The sequence below is a fragment of the Neoarius graeffei genome, chromosome 5 (genome assembly GCF_027579695.1).
Source record: "Neoarius graeffei isolate fNeoGra1 chromosome 5, fNeoGra1.pri, whole genome shotgun sequence".
NCBI classification, from domain to species: Eukaryota; Metazoa; Chordata; class Actinopteri; order Siluriformes; family Ariidae; genus Neoarius; species Neoarius graeffei.
Window position 1 is genome coordinate 82817794 of NC_083573.1, and position 19648 is coordinate 82837441.

At 40.4% G+C, this 19648-nt stretch overlaps 1 protein-coding gene across 1 annotated transcript in view; it reads left to right on the forward strand.

The window, feature by feature from the left end:
* impa2 (inositol monophosphatase 2) overlaps window positions 1-18990 on the forward strand; it is a 35126-nt gene extending 16136 nt beyond the window's left edge. The window contains exons 3-8 of the mRNA XM_060922464.1: window positions 3192-3296; window positions 3395-3440; window positions 3615-3723; window positions 5278-5386; window positions 9795-9946; window positions 17674-18990. Coding sequence (XP_060778447.1) covers window positions 3192-3296; window positions 3395-3440; window positions 3615-3723; window positions 5278-5386; window positions 9795-9946; window positions 17674-17792 — 640 coding nt within the window. The 3' untranslated portion in view covers window positions 17793-18990. The remainder of the gene's footprint in view (window positions 1-3191; window positions 3297-3394; window positions 3441-3614; window positions 3724-5277; window positions 5387-9794; window positions 9947-17673) is intronic.
* The last annotated feature ends 658 nt before the right edge of the window (window positions 18991-19648 follow it).

Below are 19648 nucleotides of genomic sequence, written 5' to 3' on the forward strand. Positions count from 1 at the left end.
TCAATGCTGAAAGGTATATCCAGATTCTAGAGCAACATCCCATCCAGATGACGTCTCTTTCAGGGAAAGCCTTGCATTTTCCAACATGACAATGCCAAACCACATACTGCATCAATTACAGCATCATGGCTGCGTAGAAGAAGGGTCCGGGTACTGAACTGGCCAGCCTGCAGTCCAGATCTTTCACCCATAGAAAACATTTGGCGCATCATAAAACGGAAGATACGACAAAAAAGACCTAAGACAGTTGAGCAACTAGAATCCTACATGAGACAAGAATGGGTTAACATTCCTATCCCTAAACTTGAGCAACTTGTCTCCTCAGTCCCCAGACGTTTACAACTGTTGTAAAGGGAAAAGGGGATGTCTCACAGTGGGAAACATGGCCTTGTCCCAACTTTTTTGAGATGTGTTGTTGTCATGAAGTTTAAAATCACCTAATTTTTCTCTTTAAATGATACATTTTCTCAGTTTAAACATTTGATATGTCATCTATGTTCTATTCTGAATAAAATATGGAATTTTGAAACTTCCACAACATTGCATTCCGTTTTTATTTACAATTTGTACTTTGTCCCAACTTTTTTGGAATCGGGGTTGTACCTTGGTGTTACAATTACAAGGAAACATAAGTGTCTCTTTAAAGAAAATTTTTATACTCTACTAAATCATATGAAAGAGCGCTTGATGCACTGGTCACCACTGTCTACATCCCTGGTGGGCCGGATCAACTCTGTTAAAATGAACATTCTCCCTAAATTTTTATATCTCTTTCAATCTATACCAGTCTTTATTCCCAAATCTTTCTTTGACTCATTGGACTCAACCATAGCGGCCTATATATATGGAGGGGCAAGCGCCCTAGACTAAATAAAGTCCATCTTCAAAAATCCAAAAAAGATGGAGGTATGGCACTGCCTAATTTCCGTCTTTACTACTGGGCTGCTAATATACGCTGCATTACTTTCTGGTCGCACTTTCTCGATCAAGCTGACTGTCCGACATGGGTGAGGATGGAGTTGAGTTTGGTCCGAAATGTTTCCATTTTGGCTCTGCTTGGGTCGCCGCTCCCTCTCCCCCCAGGTAAATGGATTGATAGTCCGACGGTTTGGCACACAATGAGGGTGTGGGCTCAGTTCAGGAAGCATTTCGGTTTACATGATTTCTCTCTCCTTAGTCCTATTCTGTCCAACCCTCTCTATCTGATTCTGCATTCCAAGAGTGGCGTGGGAGGGGTATAGAGAAATTTAAAGATCTTTTCATTGGTAATACCTTTGCATCATTCGCACAACTGTCTGAAAAGTTTAGTCTACCAAACACTCATTTTTTCAGATACCTGCAGGCAAGACACTTTCTCCATTCTCAGACGGCTAGTTTCCCTGGGGCAACTACTGTGACCACCGCCGACATGTTACTTGGTCTACATCCATCGCACAAGGGGTTAATATCGGTCATTTATGACAAACTGATGGGCATAAAACAAGCTCCTCTGGACAAAATTAAAACTGCTCCTAAGCAGTTTTAATTTTGTCCAGAGGAGAAAATTATCGCACGCCTAGCCAAAAGCGAGGCAAAGGACAGCATGCGGCTTTTGGTTGGAGTGAGGCGCGTGTCATCTTCACCAGTGGTGCAGATGACACGCGCCTCACTCCAACCAAAAGCCGCACGCTGTCCTTTGCCTCGCTTTTGGCTAGGCGTGCGATTCTATTAAGGTGGAGCGATGCTGCCCCGCCCACACACGCACAGTGGTTAAGTGACATCATGTCCTGTCTAGACTCCGAAAAGATCCGCTATTCAGTTTGTGACTCAAGCAAGAAGTTCCAGAAGGTATGGGGACCTTTCCTGAAATACTTTGAGAACCTTAAGTTGGATTAAGATATCTGCCCCTCTTTCCTTTCCTTATTTTTTTTTCTCAGTTACAGTGCCTGTATCAGTCATTGTCTAAATTTGCCGCCTCCTAATTATTTACCTTTATTTATTTTTATCTATTCGTCCCATTTGTGTGTTTATTTACTTATTTTACTTTTATTCTTATTATTTATCTTGCGACTCAGTACTTGACTTCCAGCAGTTCCCTACAACACTCCAGGAATAATACTCCTCAGGAATCATGGTTTGTAGGTGTGGCTAGTGGGAGGGGAGGGATGTTTATGTTTATGTTAAATTACTCTGAAAAATTTACAATGTATGAGCACGTATGTATATGTGATGCATGTAAAATTCAATAAAAATATTAGTAAAAAATGCTATAATAATTCTTGAAAAATAAAAAAATATATACGTTCTTACCATCAAATACTTTAATTCCATATTTTGTTGCTTTTGTTTTGTATTTTTTGGGTTTTGTTTTCGAGTAGAGTTTTTATTTTGTCCTCGGTTGATTCAGCAACACGCGCTGCCATTTTCTTTTCGTCTTTTTTTGGCGGCTGGCAAACCAACTTAAAGGTGTATTACCGCCACCGACTGGGCTGGAGTGTGGAACAGGAGATACTGGGGGGAAAAAAACTATCTTCTTTTATTTAGTTATTTCTGTTTCTTTTAAATACTTGATAACAAAGTGATATATCTGACTTGATGCACGCCGACATTTTGTTTTTCTCTTCTCACGGTAAATGAGCTGATGGCCTAATAGTAGAGTAGCCAATCAGAGCGCGCGATTGCTCATATCCAGTGAATATGGACAGAATAAATTACAGTATATTTTAGCTAAATTATGTAGAGACTGCATGTAATTGTGATAACGTATCTGAAATCATTGATAAGATTCTATCTGTCACGTCCGTGTGTGTTGGTGCACTTCGGATTGCAAGTCGTGTACAGCACCACGTTCAAGCTCATTAGGATTAATTGCCACACACCTGTTCCTGATCAGAGTGCAATCACAGCTTGCGCATATAAGGACTCTACTCACACACAGACTTTGTGACGTATACAATCTGTTCCTTGTATCTGACATTACTAAGCCTTTGATTACTGTTCTGCTACTCTGGTTTCGACTTTGCTTTCTGTTTCTGTTTCCAACACATCAATTTCAAGAACTGACTGCTCTCTTGCTGCCTAATATATCCCACCCCTTGACAGGTGCCACTGTAATGAGATAATTAATGTTATTCACGTCACCGGTCAGTGGTCATAATGTATGGCTGATGGGTGTATATCTTGTTTTAAAGATTGTTTCCCCTTCATTTCAGATTTATTGGAGAGGAGTCATGCGCTGCAGGAGAGAAGTGTGTTCTCACAGATAACCCCACATGGATAATAGATCCTATTGATGGCACATGTAACTTTGTTCACAGGTACATAATGTGCAGTATTACATTTGAGTCTGCCAATGAATTAATCATTCATTTCAGGGATATGACTTCAATTAAAATACGTGATATTTAATTTGCAGTTTTCCCATGGTTGCAGTAAGCATTGGCTTTGCAGTAAAGAAACAGGTAGATCAATGCCAAAACCCCAATAACATAAATATAGCTTCACTTTTAACAGTAGAAATCTGGGTGGATTTGTAATGATTGTCAGTTGGTCACTGCATGTCCTCTGTATATGTTTTGATGTTCTCTATCATAGAAAATATTCCAAATGATCATTTGCACTTCACTAATTTGCAGCTGGAGTTCGGGGTCATATACCACTGTTTTGATGGAACATTATACACTGGCAGAAGAGGTCACGGGGCATTTTGCAATGGAGTCCGACTCCACGTTTCAAAGGAGAAAGGTGGGTGCTATCTCTGAACTTTCTTTGGTCTTTTTAAAGTGCTAGTCTTAGGAAAATGGCATCACCCCTGGAAATTATCATCTCATCTCATTATCTCTAGCCACTTTATCCTGTTCTACAGGGTCGCAGGCAAGCTGGAGCCTATCCCAGCTGACTACGGGCGAAAGGCGGGGTACACCCTGGACAAGTCGCCAGGTCATCACAGGGCTGCACATAGACACAGACAACCATTCACACTCACATTCACACCTACGCTCAATTTAGAGTCACCAGTTAACCTAACCTGCATGTCTTTGGACTGTGGGGGAAACCGGAGCACCCGGAGGAAACCCACGCGGACACGGGGAGAACATGCAAACTCCACACAGAAAGGCCCTCGCCGGCCACGGGGCTCGAACCCAGACTTTCTTGCTGTGAGGCGACAGCGCTAACCACTACACCACCGTGCCGCCCCCTGGAAATTATACCTTATAAAACTAGACATGTTAAATAGTTTACTCTCTAAATTGTATTTTAATACGAGACCAAGAACATGTTCTATTTAGCCAGTAAATTTGGGCTCTTTGAGTCCGCCATTACACAAATGCATTCCTGGTAAGTTACTGTTAATTCAAAGGAAGTGACATCATATGCTCAGCGCTTGAAAGTTGGTGGCATTTCTGGCTTCGTTTGCTTTGCAAAATGTAGCATGTTTTTTATTCTTTTCTTTATTCCAAAACAAAATTAAAACTAAAGCATGCCTCCTCAGAGGTGTGTCGTTCAAGGCTGTTCAAGTGCAGCTGATAAAAAAGCAGAATTTCGATCCATTATATACAGTATAGCCCAAAGTTGGCAGGGCACTTACAGAAAGAATGGGCTCGATTTGTACGGACAAAGAGAGGCAACTTCAAGCTGACAGGACAGTTTGGTGTCTGCTTCGTACATTTTGAAAAAGATAAATTTGTGAGGCAAATTCACATAGAAGGATTTGAGCGACGTCTGGTACACGGAGCAGTTCCTACGATCTGGAAACAGAAGTCAGAAGTGCCGTCCCAAAGAGTTCACCACCACACACTAAGGGTCGAGCTTGTGTTTAGCCTGTTGCTTGAATTGATTAGTTGTCCTTAGTCAGATCAATAACGTTCTAAGGTTGTTTCTGTGTGGCCAAATATAATACTTAGATAGACGACAGTTACTGATCTAAAAGCAAACCAAAACATGCTTACTCTGGGTCACTTCTTCGTCCCTGTTGTCGTAAAGTTGTGTAGAGAGCTTTACAGAAGAAAGCAGTGGCGCATATGACATCACACGTGCAGCGCCGCTGACCAATAAATCGCTGCGATCTAATGGCAGACAAGCTTTTAGGGATTTTTGGAACAGAATTCAGACACAAAAAAATTCTTTTTCAAACCAATTTTTTTATTTATCGGTGAACTTTACGACCTATTTGATCATATTATACACAGAAAACCCGGGATTTTATGATGTAATTTCCGTAAGACTAGCACTTTAAAGACTTTGCTTTGTGTGTAAATGAAAGAGTCCTAAATGACCCATTCCTCCTCTTTATATCAGATGTTTCCAAAGCCCTCATTCTAACAGAGATCGGGGCAAAGAGAGATCCTCACACACTGGATATCTTTTTGGAGAATATGAAGCAGCTGCTGAGTGCACCAGTCCACGGGTGAGACGTGTTTATTTGTGCCAAAAGACATCCTTATGGAAAAAAGAAAGTTTCCCAAAAGCATCATGTGGTTGATCTTTACTTTATTTTTAATATTCCTGTGACAATCCATGTCTCCAGAGAATGGGATGAAAACAAATCATTTTCTGTTTCATATTTTAAAAGAGCATTCAGAGCAGTCATTTCACACCTTTATTTCACATTGTCACTCTCAGGATAAATTTGCCAGAACCTACAGTATGTACATCTGTTATATCGATACATTATTTGTCATTAAACCCCACTTTTCGATTCTAATTGGTCAGAAGGTGTTGATTCATTTTCTTTATCAGCAGCTCTGACAGAAGTTCTGGCTGTATTTGAATTCACAGGTTTACATTACTGCACTCGTTCTCATAGTTGGAAGGAGTCTCCAGTGTCAGCACTTTGTAACAGACAGAGGTCAAGCTGTAACATTCAGCTTTTAATATGAGAAAGTCTTCAGGATAGACGGCTTTGCACTTTCTGCTTTTGGGGTAACATGACGAGCTGCATTTTCTGTCTTTTTAATTATTATTTATTTATTTATTTATTTATTTATTGGCAAAGAGAGGCTGGTGGTGCAAGCGTGATAGCAGGATTCAACCGCTGACATTCCACAGCATTAACCATAAATTGTCAAAACATACACTATGTCATGGTTTATTAAAGTGGAAATGTTTTTATCACATATTGCTGTGGTATAAGAGGAACTAAATGTTTCAGGGTGGTAATGATAATACACACACACCAGCATTGACTATTTTCCTCTACCAACATGCCCCATCATGTTTTATTCTTTATTAGTGAAACATAACACCAAAAGTGCTTTGGTTATCTCCACATGCAAATGAACATTAGACTTGGTTGAAAGTTAGTTAGTTAGTTAGTTAGTTAGCTAGCTAGCTAGCTAGCTAGCTAGCTAGCTAGCTACCAACCAACCAACCAACCAACCAAGATCTTCACGTTTTAAATGATTTTTCATGTTCGCAGAAATTACGCCAAATATATAAAATGTATTGTGTGGAATTCATAAAGAAACTAATTATAAACAAAATGAGTGTTTAGCTTATATATGAGTGTACAGTATAACTTAAGTATTGGTACCGTCATTGGCAACTTTATGTACACTTGTCTGCTAGTGATATCGGCGTGAGTTAAATATTGAGTATTTATGTGAGGTTCATTATGATAAAAAGACAGGAGGCCGAACTGGAGGTAGCAGAGTTGAAGATGTTAAGATTCTCACTGGGAGTGACAAAGTTGGACAGGATTAGAAATGAGAATATTAGAGGGATAGGCAGCGCTCGAAACTAACGATGTCCCGGGGACCATAAAAAATGTCATCGGGACACAAAATTATCATATCTGGGACAATCCCGGGACAATGGAAAAAAATAGATCTAGAAAAAAAGTTCTACGTTAATAATATTTACAAAGCCGTAACACATACGTAGACATTCACCTAATTTGTCAATTTTAATTTTAAAACGTTAACAGCGAAAAATACATAGTAGCTACACTTTCGATGCACCTGCATCCGTAGGCTACAGAGCAGCGCATTCTGTTCTAGAATCTTCGGCCGGAGTCCGCATTATATGGGCTTGGAATGGAATTGCTACCGCACACGCTGCGCCGACTCTTGCCAGAACAAAAATGCTGAAGTGGTTGAAGCGGACCGACCGCGGGGAAGAAACTGAAAGCCCAGACATAACGTCTCCGGGACCTTCAGGATCCAAAGTGTCATCGCCTGGTCTGCAGGCAACGCTAGCAACTGGATGAACTTAATGAACACTGTTAGACACGTTATAAAATACAACAGGAATGATGTGGATGATATTGACGGAAGATACCGTTCAACAGAATAAGTGAGTTTTCTTGGTGTCTTTCTAGTTCAGAAAGTTTAGTCAGTCAGCAGCACAACTAGGCTCGGACCTGCCACTATGTTGATGTTCCACCCACGTTTCGGCAGCAAAAGTTCATAAAATGGATAACGGTCTCATCTCATTATCTGTAGCCGCTTTATCCTGTTCTACAGGGTCGCAGGCAAGCTGGAGCCTATCCCAGCTGACTACGGGCGAAAGGCAGGGTACACCCTGGACAAGTCGCCAGGTCATCACAGGGCTATGGATAACGGTAATGGTGAAAATTATAAGTTGGCCTTATAAGTGCCAACAGATATTCAAGGTATAAGTAGATGAAATGAACATAAAAGGGGTCTTATTTTCAACTAAAGTGTACTGCAGATGTAGGGAGCTGAAACATTTTCTGAATGAGCTAGTTGGCCCCTTTAAATAAACGGGTATCTATTCATACAGTGAGATCTCCAAAGTTTAATAAACTGAAAATGCAATAACTAATTTTGAAGTAGATGATATATAGGACGTGTCGCTTGTGTCTTGTGACTTATTGTAAAAATGATATAAAGGGTTCAAAATCGCATAGTTACAAATATAATAGTAACTTCATATGATAATATTAACCACTGGTTATTTCAGAGAGGAAAAAAAATGGGGACACTATTGCTTCCATTCGGGACAATACAACACAGAATTCGGGACCACTGGGGGACACAAAGAAAAAAAGTTAATTTCGAGCCCTGGGGATAGGACATGTAGGACGGCTTGGAGACAAAGTGAGAGAGGTGAAATTGAGATGGTTTGGACACGTACAGAGGGGAGATCCAGGGTATAATGGGAAAAGAATGCTGGAGATGGAGTTGCCAGGTAGAAGGAAAAGAGGAAGACCAAAGATGAGATTTATGGATGTGGTGAAGAAGGACAAGAGGACGGTTGGTGCTATAGAAAAAGATACGGAGGACAGGAGGAGATGGAGGGACATTATCTGCTTTGGCAACCTCTAACGAGAACAGCCAAAAGAAGAAGAAGATGATGATGTTAAGTTAATTATGATATAAAGCATCACTCATATCTTATATCACTATTATATAGTGTTAATTAACATTGCAGAACTGGGGAGATGGTGGTTTCTGCCGAGTGTGTTACACTGTCCTGTGGTGCAACATGAGCAGCAGTTCGAAAGGATGTGGTAGTTGGGTACATGTGTTTTGCAGGAAGCACATGTTTGCCTTCACTCTCCCTGGTTGGTAGCTGTTGTGTGATGGGGAGAGTTAGCTAGTGGGTGACAACTGGAAAGACCACGTGAGGTGAAAATAATGTATATATGATTTTATTCTCTCCACATTCACTGGATATGAGCAGTCGCACGCTCTGATTGGCTACTCTACTACTTGGCTATCAGCTCATATACCATGAGTAGAAAAAAACAAAATGGTGGAGCATGTTGCTGAACCAACGGAGGACAAAATAAACACTACTCAAAAACAAAACCCCAGAAAAGACAAAAAAAATAAAAGCAGCAAAATATGGAATAAAAGTATTTGACAGTAAGAACATATTTTTTTCAACAAATTATTATTATTATTATTATTATTATTATAGCATTTTTCACAAATTGCTCCTGCCATTTCACCAGTTTGTTTACATTCTAAGCGAAAATGATTTTTGTTAGACGACGTGTATAAAGTTTGTATTTATTGAATTTGCAAAAAATAAAAATCTTCCATTTCTCAAAATCCAGTGAATGTGGATAGAATAAAACAGTTATTCCACTCAATCTCATCGTACATGGCTTATAGCTGACTCAGTGCTACGCGCCTCGTTAGCTATCAGCTTATGTACGACTCAATTTTGTGGGATAACTGTTAAATATAAATATATTGCATACAGTACCAGTCAAAATTTCGGACAGACTTTCTAATTCAATGTTTTTTCTTTATTTTTATGAAATAAGAGACACTTCATGTCATAAAGTAATGATGGATGTCCTTTCTCTTTACCTACTCAAGCGGTTCTTGACACGTAATGTGGATTTCTACCATCGTGGAATAGGCCTATTTACTGTATTTTTATTATTTACTGTTTACTGGTTGATCTCAAATGCATTAAGAAGGCAAGAAATTGTACTCATTAACTTTTCATGAGGCAACTGTTAATTGAAAAGCATTTCAGGTGACTACCTCATGAAGCTTGTTACGATAATGCCAATAGTGTACAAAGCGTCATCAAGGTAAAACGGTGGGTAGTTTGAATAATCTAAAACATGAAAGATATTTTGTTTGGTTTTTTTAACACTTTTTTTTTATTTACCACATAATTCCATATATGTTCCACATGTTATTTCATAGTTTTGATGTCTTCAGTATTGTTCTACAATGTAGAAAATAGTCACAATACAGAAAAACTTATGAATGAGTAGGGGTGTAAAAACTTTTGACTGGTATTGTATAATTGCTGAACTGTACCCCAGAGGACAAGTTTGAGGATTTTACACCAGCTGTCTTATACCAGGCCCATTTGTGTGTGCTCAGAGTGAGGATCATGGGCAGCTCAACTCTAGCACTGTGTCAGGTCGCGACCGGAGCAGCCGAGGCTTACTACCAGTATGGGCTGCACTGCTGGGACATCGCTGCAGCGGCACTTATCATCACTGAAGCAGGCGGCTGTGTGATCGACACCACAGGTCAGCACCACTCTCACTTATCCTGCTCACCACAGACTTGTTAAACTGACTTTTCGGACAAACATTTCACTTCCTGTTTAAACTAAAGCGTGCTCTCTTGAATTATCACAAACTCGATTTTGACCAACATCCAAATGAGAAAAAATATTTACATAGAATTGTTTGGCAGTAATGCGACTGTGGATTTTTCCATTCAGAATGATGTGGATTTGATTCCGCAAAATAGCAAATAGTACTGTCAGGTTATTTATAGCTAGTGTTATGTGAATTCCTTGAAAGGATTTTGGGTTTTGCACATGTGTAAATAGTGCCATATTTGGTTAGCATTATTACAGTTGTCGTTATGCATAATGCTTTTATCCAAAGCATCCAGACTTTGGATCAGTGTGACAAATATTCCCTTCATTTAGACAGAACTTATAATAACTCCTTTTCAAATATTTGACGTGGTGAAAAGGAGGTGAGCTGGATATGATTTGCAGTTACATGTAGTATAATGATCAGTGTTGTAGTCGAGTCACTAAACTTTGAGTCCAAGTCCAGTCTCGAGTCCCCAGTGTTCAAGTCCAAGTCATTCAAAAAAAATTTGAGTCAAGTCCGAGTGCGAGTCCACTATTGATCCGAGTCGAGTCCGAGAACAAGACTCCACCCACACCATATGACGGTGGCCGTTTTGGCGCTATTAACATTAGTTTGTTCCTGAACATGACGTATGAACAGGTGAATGTGCATTCTCTTTGTCAGGGAGTGTGAAGTATTCTGTCAGAGATGGTTGGGAGACAGATGTAAGTGCAGAAGGTGTGTTTATGAATACAAGTGAAGACAGGTAAACAATCCAGAATGGCAGGGAAAATCGTAAAACAGTGAAACAGGCAATAGGTCGAGCGAGGCACAAACAGGCCATTGTAGACTCGGCAGAATCAAAGACGAGAAACAGGAAATCAGGGCTCAGGGAACCAAACAAGGAAAGAAGGCTTGGTAATGTATCAGCAATGCAGCAAAGTAAGTGCGTTTTCACAGTTTTTACATAGGTGCACTGATTGCACCTTAATCCTGTGCAGATGCAAGTCATTTACAATGCACGTGCGAGAGTCCGCTTGGCGCACGCGCTGTCTGGTGCGCGCCCGAGAGTCTATCTGATGCACACGCCAAGGCATGCAGGTGTGACACTCTTGCATGAAATTAGTACAAAAATTAATGTAGATATAAATATGCCAAATTATTATGGCATGTTAGAAAAAAAAAATCAGACTCCAATTTACGAGTCCAAATGCAATTAATGCACGAGTCCGAGTCCAAGTTCGAGTCATCAGTGCTCAAGTCCAAGTCAAGTCACGAGTCCTTAAAATTAGGGCACGAGTCTGACTCGAGTCCGAGTCTTGGATTCAAGTACTACAAGCCTGATAATGATGAGGTATTGTGTCATTATCCCATAACACTGTGGAGTGCTCAATTCTTATTGGTCAGAATGTGTTGTGTCAGTGAGCTTGTTCTAATACTTTAGTGTTCCTATAGTAATGGCTAAGGCTACGCTCACACCACAGCTCATGATGAGTTTGCGAATACTTGGCGATGAAAAATTGGTAGCATCGTCACCAATCGTGCGATGCACGGTGAATGTTCTCCGAGCTTTGCAAGTTGTTTTTGGTGCGTCTCCACCTTATGAGTGGCCAAAAACATCATGAAAAATTTCAGTGCATGCATTGAAATTTGGTGGTGATGTTTTCGTCAGCAAACTAAGCAGTGAATACTCACAGATATTTGGGAATACTTCCCGTAGCTCGGGGAACCTTCGCTACCAAAACGCCTCATTTTCATCAATAACCCATCACAAAGGGCGGCACGGTGGTGTAGTGGTTAGCGCTGTCGCCTCACAGCAAGAAGGTCCGGGTTCGAGCCCCGTGGCCGGCGAGGGCCTTTCTGTGCGGAGTTTGCATGTTCTCCCCGTGTCCGCATGGGTTTCCTCCGGGTGCTCCGGTTTCCCCCACAGTCCAAAGACATGCAGGTTAGGTTAACTGGTGACTCTAAATTGACCGTAGGTGTGAATGTGAGTGTGAATGGTTGTCTGTGTCTATGTGTCAGCCCTGTGATGACCTGGCGACTTGTCCAGGGTGTACCCCGCCTTTCGCCCGTAGTCAGCTGGGATAGGCTCCAGCTTGCCTGCGACCCTGTAGAACAGGATAAAGCGGCTACAGATGATGAGATGAGATGAACCCATCACAAAGCATCGTGAGCTGTAGTGTGACTGTAGCCTTACACAGAGACATGTACAGTATGGTAGTTGCGTCACCTAAATGGATGAAGAAATGTGTGTATTTATTGAATGGTGAAGTTTTCTGTGAGTTGGCATTCATTTAGCATTTATGGAAGGAGTCTCCAGCGTCGGTACTTACCATAGTAGGAGTCAGAGGTAAAGCTGTTCTGTTCAGTCTGTTCTTTTGACATGGGAAAGTATTCAGGTCAGAGGCGTTTGCGCTTTATGGTTTCTTGGTGACATGACGAGAGGAAAATGAGAGCCTGGTGAGGGAAGGGTTGTTTATAGCTGCTATAAGGTGAGTGATAACTTGCTTTGCAGACAGCATTAGATATAAATATAAAGGTGTGAAAAGTATGACTTTCTATACTGTAAGTGTGACTTGGTATAAGAGGAATAGAAGAAGAAGAAGAATTTTATTTATCACACATACACTTAAGCACAGTGAAATTCCTCTCTGCATTTAACCCATCTGAAGCACTGAACACACACATGCGAGCAATGAGCACACACCCACACATACCCAGAGCAGTGGGAAGCTATACTACAGCACACGGGGAGCAGTTGGGGGTTAGGTACCTTGCTCAAGAGCACTTCAGCCCAAGGCTGCCCCATGTTAACCTAATTGCATGTCTTTGGACTGTGAGGGAAACCGGAGCACCCGGAGGAAACCCACGCAGACACGGGGAGAACCTGCAAACTCCACACAGAAAGGCCCCCGTTGGCCGCTGGGCTCAAACCCAGAACCTTCTTGCTGTGAAGCGACAGCGCTAACCACTATTTTAACTGGTGTTATAGGGAAATAATCAACTTTGGGGTAGTAATGGTGATCATCTCACCACGTCGTCTTGTATTGTTTTCCTATTATGGTACACACACACAAACACACCCCGCCCAATTGCATTGTTCTTTCTTGGTCCCCTCCCATAGCCAGCAACAGTCCATCATTGGCATGTCTGGGGCATTTTAAACTTGGTGGAGCCCATCCTTCTCCAATGAACAACCGCATGTCTTTGAAGTGTGGGGGAAACTGGAGCACCCAGAGGAAACCCACGCAAACACGAGGAGAACATGTAAACTCCACACAGAAAGGCCCTTCGTTGGCTATGAGGTTTGAAGCCGGAACCCGCTTGCAGTGAGGTGACGGCGCTAACCACTGCACCACCGTGCCACCCTTGTTGTTCCTGATTCTACAGGGATCCCAGAGTCTTTGTGTTTAATAGAGGGTTTCAAAAGCACCATTAAGCTTGTTGCCATAACAGACTATTATGAGGTCCTGCTTCATATCAAGCAGACATCCGGGATTATCTAGTGACATTCTAAGTAATACCGTAATAAGAATCTCTTTATCTAGATTGAGAACATGAACTATTCAGACATCAATCCTCCATGTGTGAGGTAACCACTCCCGACATCATCACATCAAGTGACTTTTCACCTATTTTTTTGTGCTTTACTCAATACAAACATCATTCCAATCCCAGATAATTGTCTCTGTCGGAGATATTTGTACAGCCTACAAGGCCTGTCTTATGGACGGTTTTTGCAGTGTGTTCGGTGTGTTTAGTAGAAGGTGGGCAGCAGTGTGTCATGATAGACTAGGTTGTGTGAGAGTGCACAAAGAGGCTCTGTTGGAGAGGGCAGTGAGGTCAAGATCATGTGGTCAGCCAAATGCTTGCCCTCTCACTCCGTCTGTCAGAAAGAGATCGAAAAAGAAGTATGAGGGAGTGAGACGTTAGACAGGAAAGAGGCAGATCTGTGTAAAGGGAGTTGCTGAGTTCACAGGCTTTCACTGATGTTTGATTTGCAGTGTTTTGTCTCTGACCATGTCACGAGTTGAGAGATCTAGAGAGATGTGAGGTCAGTAAAACAGCAGTTCCAGCACTTTCTCATTCAGACACTATCCTCTGTTAGCTCTCAGAATGACACCAGCTGCACTGATTTAACAGCCCTGTCTGGTGACAGAGACACTGACTATAAACCTGTAGAAAACCAATAATCTTCTGTAGGTCATTGCTTAAAAATAAACAGTCAAGGAAATAAATGTCAGTTTAAATACAAATTTAATTCTTCTATCACAGTGCTGTTGAATTCTCAGCTCTGATTGGTCAGAAGGTGATGATTAATTTTCTATAACAGCATCTCTGCTGGCTGTAAAGCAAATCACAGTGTGCTCAGTGCGCTGATCTGTTATTATTTCTATAGTAACCGCTTATTCATAGGGACTTGTATGCTGAGCATGTTACATAATCCAAGCCTAATAATAAACAGATAAAATGTGCTGTTATTTGCCAGAGAAAAACATGTAGGCATTGATCTAGTGAAGCTTTCATTAAGGAGATGTTTATCGAACAGTTATGATAGGAGTCTCCAGTGTCAGTAAGTTTTATGCCAGAGATGTTGGTGCTTTGTCTGATTTCTTTGTAACACAGGTCGACTGGTAAGAGTAAAGGTGATGATACACAGGGCAACATTTTGGGCTTTTTTTTTTTCCTTTCGATTACGTTCATTATGTCATATATTAAATATAGTTTTTTTTTTCTTTTTTTTAATCAGACATCTAGTTTTTAGGTTTGTTTACCTGACATGTTTCGACGTACGACTGTCGTCTTCCTCAGAGTGTCACCGGATGTCGTTGGTGACGCATCTTTTATCAGCTGATGTTTCCGAAGGCGTGGCCTTCCTGTCTGGTTTGACAGGTCGGTCACGCCTTCTACTGTCTGTTCGTCCCCTGCAAGATGGCACTCCAGGTACGGGAGAGCATGTATGCTCCCTCATCCCGGTTGATGGTCCTCGGCACAACAGGAAAATTATAAGTCAGCTATAACAGGTCACTGCAAAAGGGAAATCATATTATGGACTGGGGGAATGCCAGAGTCATCCGCACAGAAGATAATAAACATCAGCGCTGGATCAGGGAGGCCATGGAGATCCGTAAGCGGAGCCCGAGGACCATCAACCGGGATGAGGGAGCATACATGCTCTCCCATACCTGGAGTGCCATCTTGCAGGGGACGAACAGACAGTAGAAGGCGTGACCGACCTGTCAAACCAGACAGGAAGGCCACGCCTTCGGAAACATCAGCTGATAAAAGATGCGTCACCAACAACATCCGGTGACACTCTGAGGAAGACGACAGTTGTACGTCGAAACATGTCAGGTAAACAAACCTAAAAACTAGATGTCTGATAAAAAAAAAGAAAAAACTAACTATATTTTGGACATTGTTGCCAGGCAATTGCACTTCGACACTTTCCCATTGAGATCGGGCAACATAATTTCTATCTGAATGATTTTGATCATTTTGGGCAACTTTTTAAGATCATTCAATCAGAGTGCTAGCAGCGAATCACATGACCACCTGAGAGCTTCTGAACTTTTCAACAAAGATGGCGGCGTCTCAACGGCAGTGGAACGAAGAAAAAGAGAGACAACTTATATGTTTTTATGCCGCTAAGTTGTTATGTGTAAACCCAAAATGGTGAATTTACCTCATCAAATGCTTAGAAAGCCAACATACATCTATTTTTATGTGCTCAGGTTGTAATTAAGACATCGATTATTTATTTATTTATTTATTTATTTGGCTAAGTGTAAACTGACATTAGCTAACCATTGCTCCATAAAGACCGAATGGCACTTAGCTAACTAGTTTTTGCTAACATAGTTAGCTGAATGTTATCGCTAGCTATGTAGGGATAATGTGAGCTCTTTTGCATCAAGTTAAAAGTGATGGGCAGCTCATGATTTTTTTTTTCTTTTTTTGTGAGTTGCGCTTATCTAATTGGTTGTTGCTAGTTGTCTGTTGCCCTAAATATTTGCCGCACCTGGTTGTCCATTACTGGCAACATTGCCCAAAAAGTTGCCCCATGTATCATCACCTTAATTCTGCTTTGTACCATCACATCACCCTGTTGCTGATTATTTTCACGTTATAGCATGCCCTGTCATGATTTGTTGCTTGCAGAATATTAATTTACTCATATGACCTTTGTCACTCGTTTGAGGAAAATAGGTCTAAATAATTGCAAGCCGTTTGTACCATACTTATGAATTATGTATCAATTTTCTAATTAAAGCTAGACGGCCTTTTGATTTCATAAAATCGGTGAAATTTAATTCCCTCTGAAATTTGGTCATTGTGATACATGTTTATTTCTGTAATATCTCAAAAAAAGAGGCCATTCTGTGGCAGGCAAGTTAATTAATTTGAGGGGGTTCCCTAACAAATAATGTGTATGAAATTGCTCGCTTCACGCAGTCAAGCAGACAGAGGAAGTCCGTGTGCGCATGCGCAGGTTTACCACCTTCTTTTGGGTTTTATGGCAGCTGGCATCCACAGTGTTGTATTACTGCCATCTACAGGTTTACCTTTGGCCGTGCACTGACAGTTTCATCATTCTGTCACTAAACGAACAGCTGATCACACCGAGGTGCTCGCTGACCGCTAATATTTATTAGTTTGGTCCTTTGTTTCCTTTCTTTCGTATATAGCATAATGTCTTTTCTTCTCGCTTTCTGTTACTGTAGTCGGTTTTTCACGTTTCATTCGCACACTCACGTCCTCCCTTTTCTCTCCTGTTTCAAATTTGTATCCCACAATGCCTTGCGTGAATGGGGAAAGCCCAGCACGTGATGCATGACGTAGTATCTTGAATTGGGTCATGGTGAAGCAGGAAAAAATGACGGAGAATTTAGGGCCACGTGGCCCTAAATTCATTAATTGTTCTCTTTAAAAAAATTAATAAAAATAAAATTGGAAGTCTGTGATTCGAATTCAGCAGCTTTCAGTCCGCTAAACAAAAATAATTGGGTGTCAGGGAAAATTCTTTTTATGATCTAAACCTTAAAAATCTGAAAGGCAGTCGACCTTTAAATACTACAAGTACAAATCTTACTTGTAAGTAATTTGTTTCCAACAGGCACTTATTGAAGCTTCTCTTGAATCTCAAATGGCATTGTATCGAGCTTATAGGTAGGCTCTACAACACCATGTGTAGAGCAAGTATGAAGCCATTTGGGATTTAGCCCCACTGTGTATTTAATAATAATAATAATTCCTGTTTGAGTTTGATCTAAAGACGGTATATTGCTTTCTCCTTCATTTTCTGTGCATAGGAAGACAATACATCAACGCATTACCTTGGGCGTAATTCTTCCTACATCTTGTATTTGTGTAGTGATGTGAAATCACATTTTCCTTTTCATGATGAAAGGTACTTGTGCACGGATTGTTTCTAGCAGTGGTAGCTCAGTGGTTAAGGCCCTAAACCCTCCAGTGCTCAGCTGAATGTTTGCATTGCATTGGACTGGATTCTGCCTCACTTGTAAGGTGACATGAATTAAAAATATCTGCCAGATATGTAAATAGACATTTCAAAGGCAGGGCCGCCATCATCTAGGAGTCTTTGCACAATTAAACTCTGTGTCTGTGTACGTAAATACTAATAAATTAATGCAATTCTCTCCCAGGGGGTCCTCTTGATCTCATGTCCCGCCGTGTTGTAGCGGCTGGCTCCCGGGAGATAGCGGATTACATCGTCCAGCAGCTCAAGCCGATCAGCTACGGGCGTGATGACGATGACCCCTGACCCAGAGACCAGCCTTGAGCCCTTAATTTGCAAATCTCAGCCTTTTACCTCAAATCCCTACAATCCTGCCATGTTATCTGCAGTGTCCTTTATGCAATGCTTTTTTTTAAATAGTTTTTTTTCTGTAACTCCATTGGAGGATTAAAGTAAATAGAAGATATTACACAATTGCTTGAACATATGAAGTTTACCTTTGAGTGGTGAACATATTCATGAGTGAACGAAGCAAACAAGTGAAAATATTTTCAACACGAGGAGATAAACTTAATATCTTTGCACCACCATGTAATGTTGTTTATATTATATGGACACAGTCACACACAAAAAAAAAACAGGCAAGTTAATCAAAAGCTTTCTCAACCTTTTCTGCTTCGAGGCCCACCTATTCATACTTGTAACGAGTTGGGGCCCATAAAAAAATATATATATATTTTGCCTCATCTATTTTATCTATCTATTTTAGTAGAATCTAATAATATACTGTAAAGTGTATTAATGGGATATAACGTCACTCCCTGTTACAGATGGGAGCCCAGGAATTAAATAAATGCAATAAAAACAAGCTGTTTTTAATTGTAGGTATTGTATTTAAAACTGTATTGATGTGCCAGAAGCCAGTGTAAAACCATGTATGCAGAGCATTCTCAGTCAAAAGGGATTAATGATCCAAAAGTGGAGTCTGGTCCATTAACACAAGAACTTATTGCCATGTTTGTGTACAACAAACAAGCAAGTTATTAAAACCAAGAAGTACACTCAAAAGAAGTGGATATAGAAACCACTCAGTGGGATTAGATCCTTAAATGCTAAAAAAGAAGGATTTTTCCTATGAAAGAAAAATTTGCTAGCTAAATTTGACATCAGTAGAATAAATTTTGATCCTGTTGTACCTGTAACTAAATACAAAGATGATAGTTATGCACACTATTAATTAACTTAATGTGAAGATAATTAACATATAATCAACAGATTTTAAGGGTTTTTTTAAAGATTGTGTTTATTTGTATCTGTACATGCACGACCCCACCAGCTCTGCTGATCAACTTATCGTGTTTAAATAAAGTTATTCATTCATTATGAGTTGGAAAATTATCCATCCATTGAGTTCCCCAACATCTCAAACTACCTGGTGCTGCAGACATCGTTCTACACAGACAAAGGAGGAATGTGACAATAATAAAGACTTGTTCTTAATTTATCCACAAATGTATTTATTCCACGTGAAAAGTGTTTGGCAAACCAGCTACCAGATTTGGGACAATATGACATCCTGAACTACTTAGTATTTGGCTTCAGACTTGAAAAAAAATTTGCGGCCCACTAATGGGCCGCGGCCCAGTGGTTGAGAAACACTGATCAAAATAATTTTAATTTTGAACCAGTTCGCCATTTTGACAACATGCGTCTAGTCAGCAGGAAAACACTGGGAGTGACATAATTGAAGTGAAATATCAGGAATTATGTTACTCAGATCCATGATGTATTTTTTTATGAAAAATGCGAGTTTTTCAAAACGAGAAGATAAACTTCTTATCTTCAAGCTAACATGTGATTTTCTTTTTATTCTACAGACACATTCGCAAACAAAAAGTACCCAAATTTATCAAAACAATTCATTGATTTCCTCACGAGTGACTTATAGAGAAATATATCACAGTTGTAGTTCTCGATGTCTGGGATGTAATTTGTATGAAAAATACAAGTGGTGTATTTCCCAATAAAACACTCATTTCCATACAATATTGCCTTTTATTATATAGACATGAGTGTTTTACTGGGAAATATGCCAATTGTATTTTTCATACAAACTATATCCTGGACATCGAGAACTACAACTGTGACATATTTCTCTATAA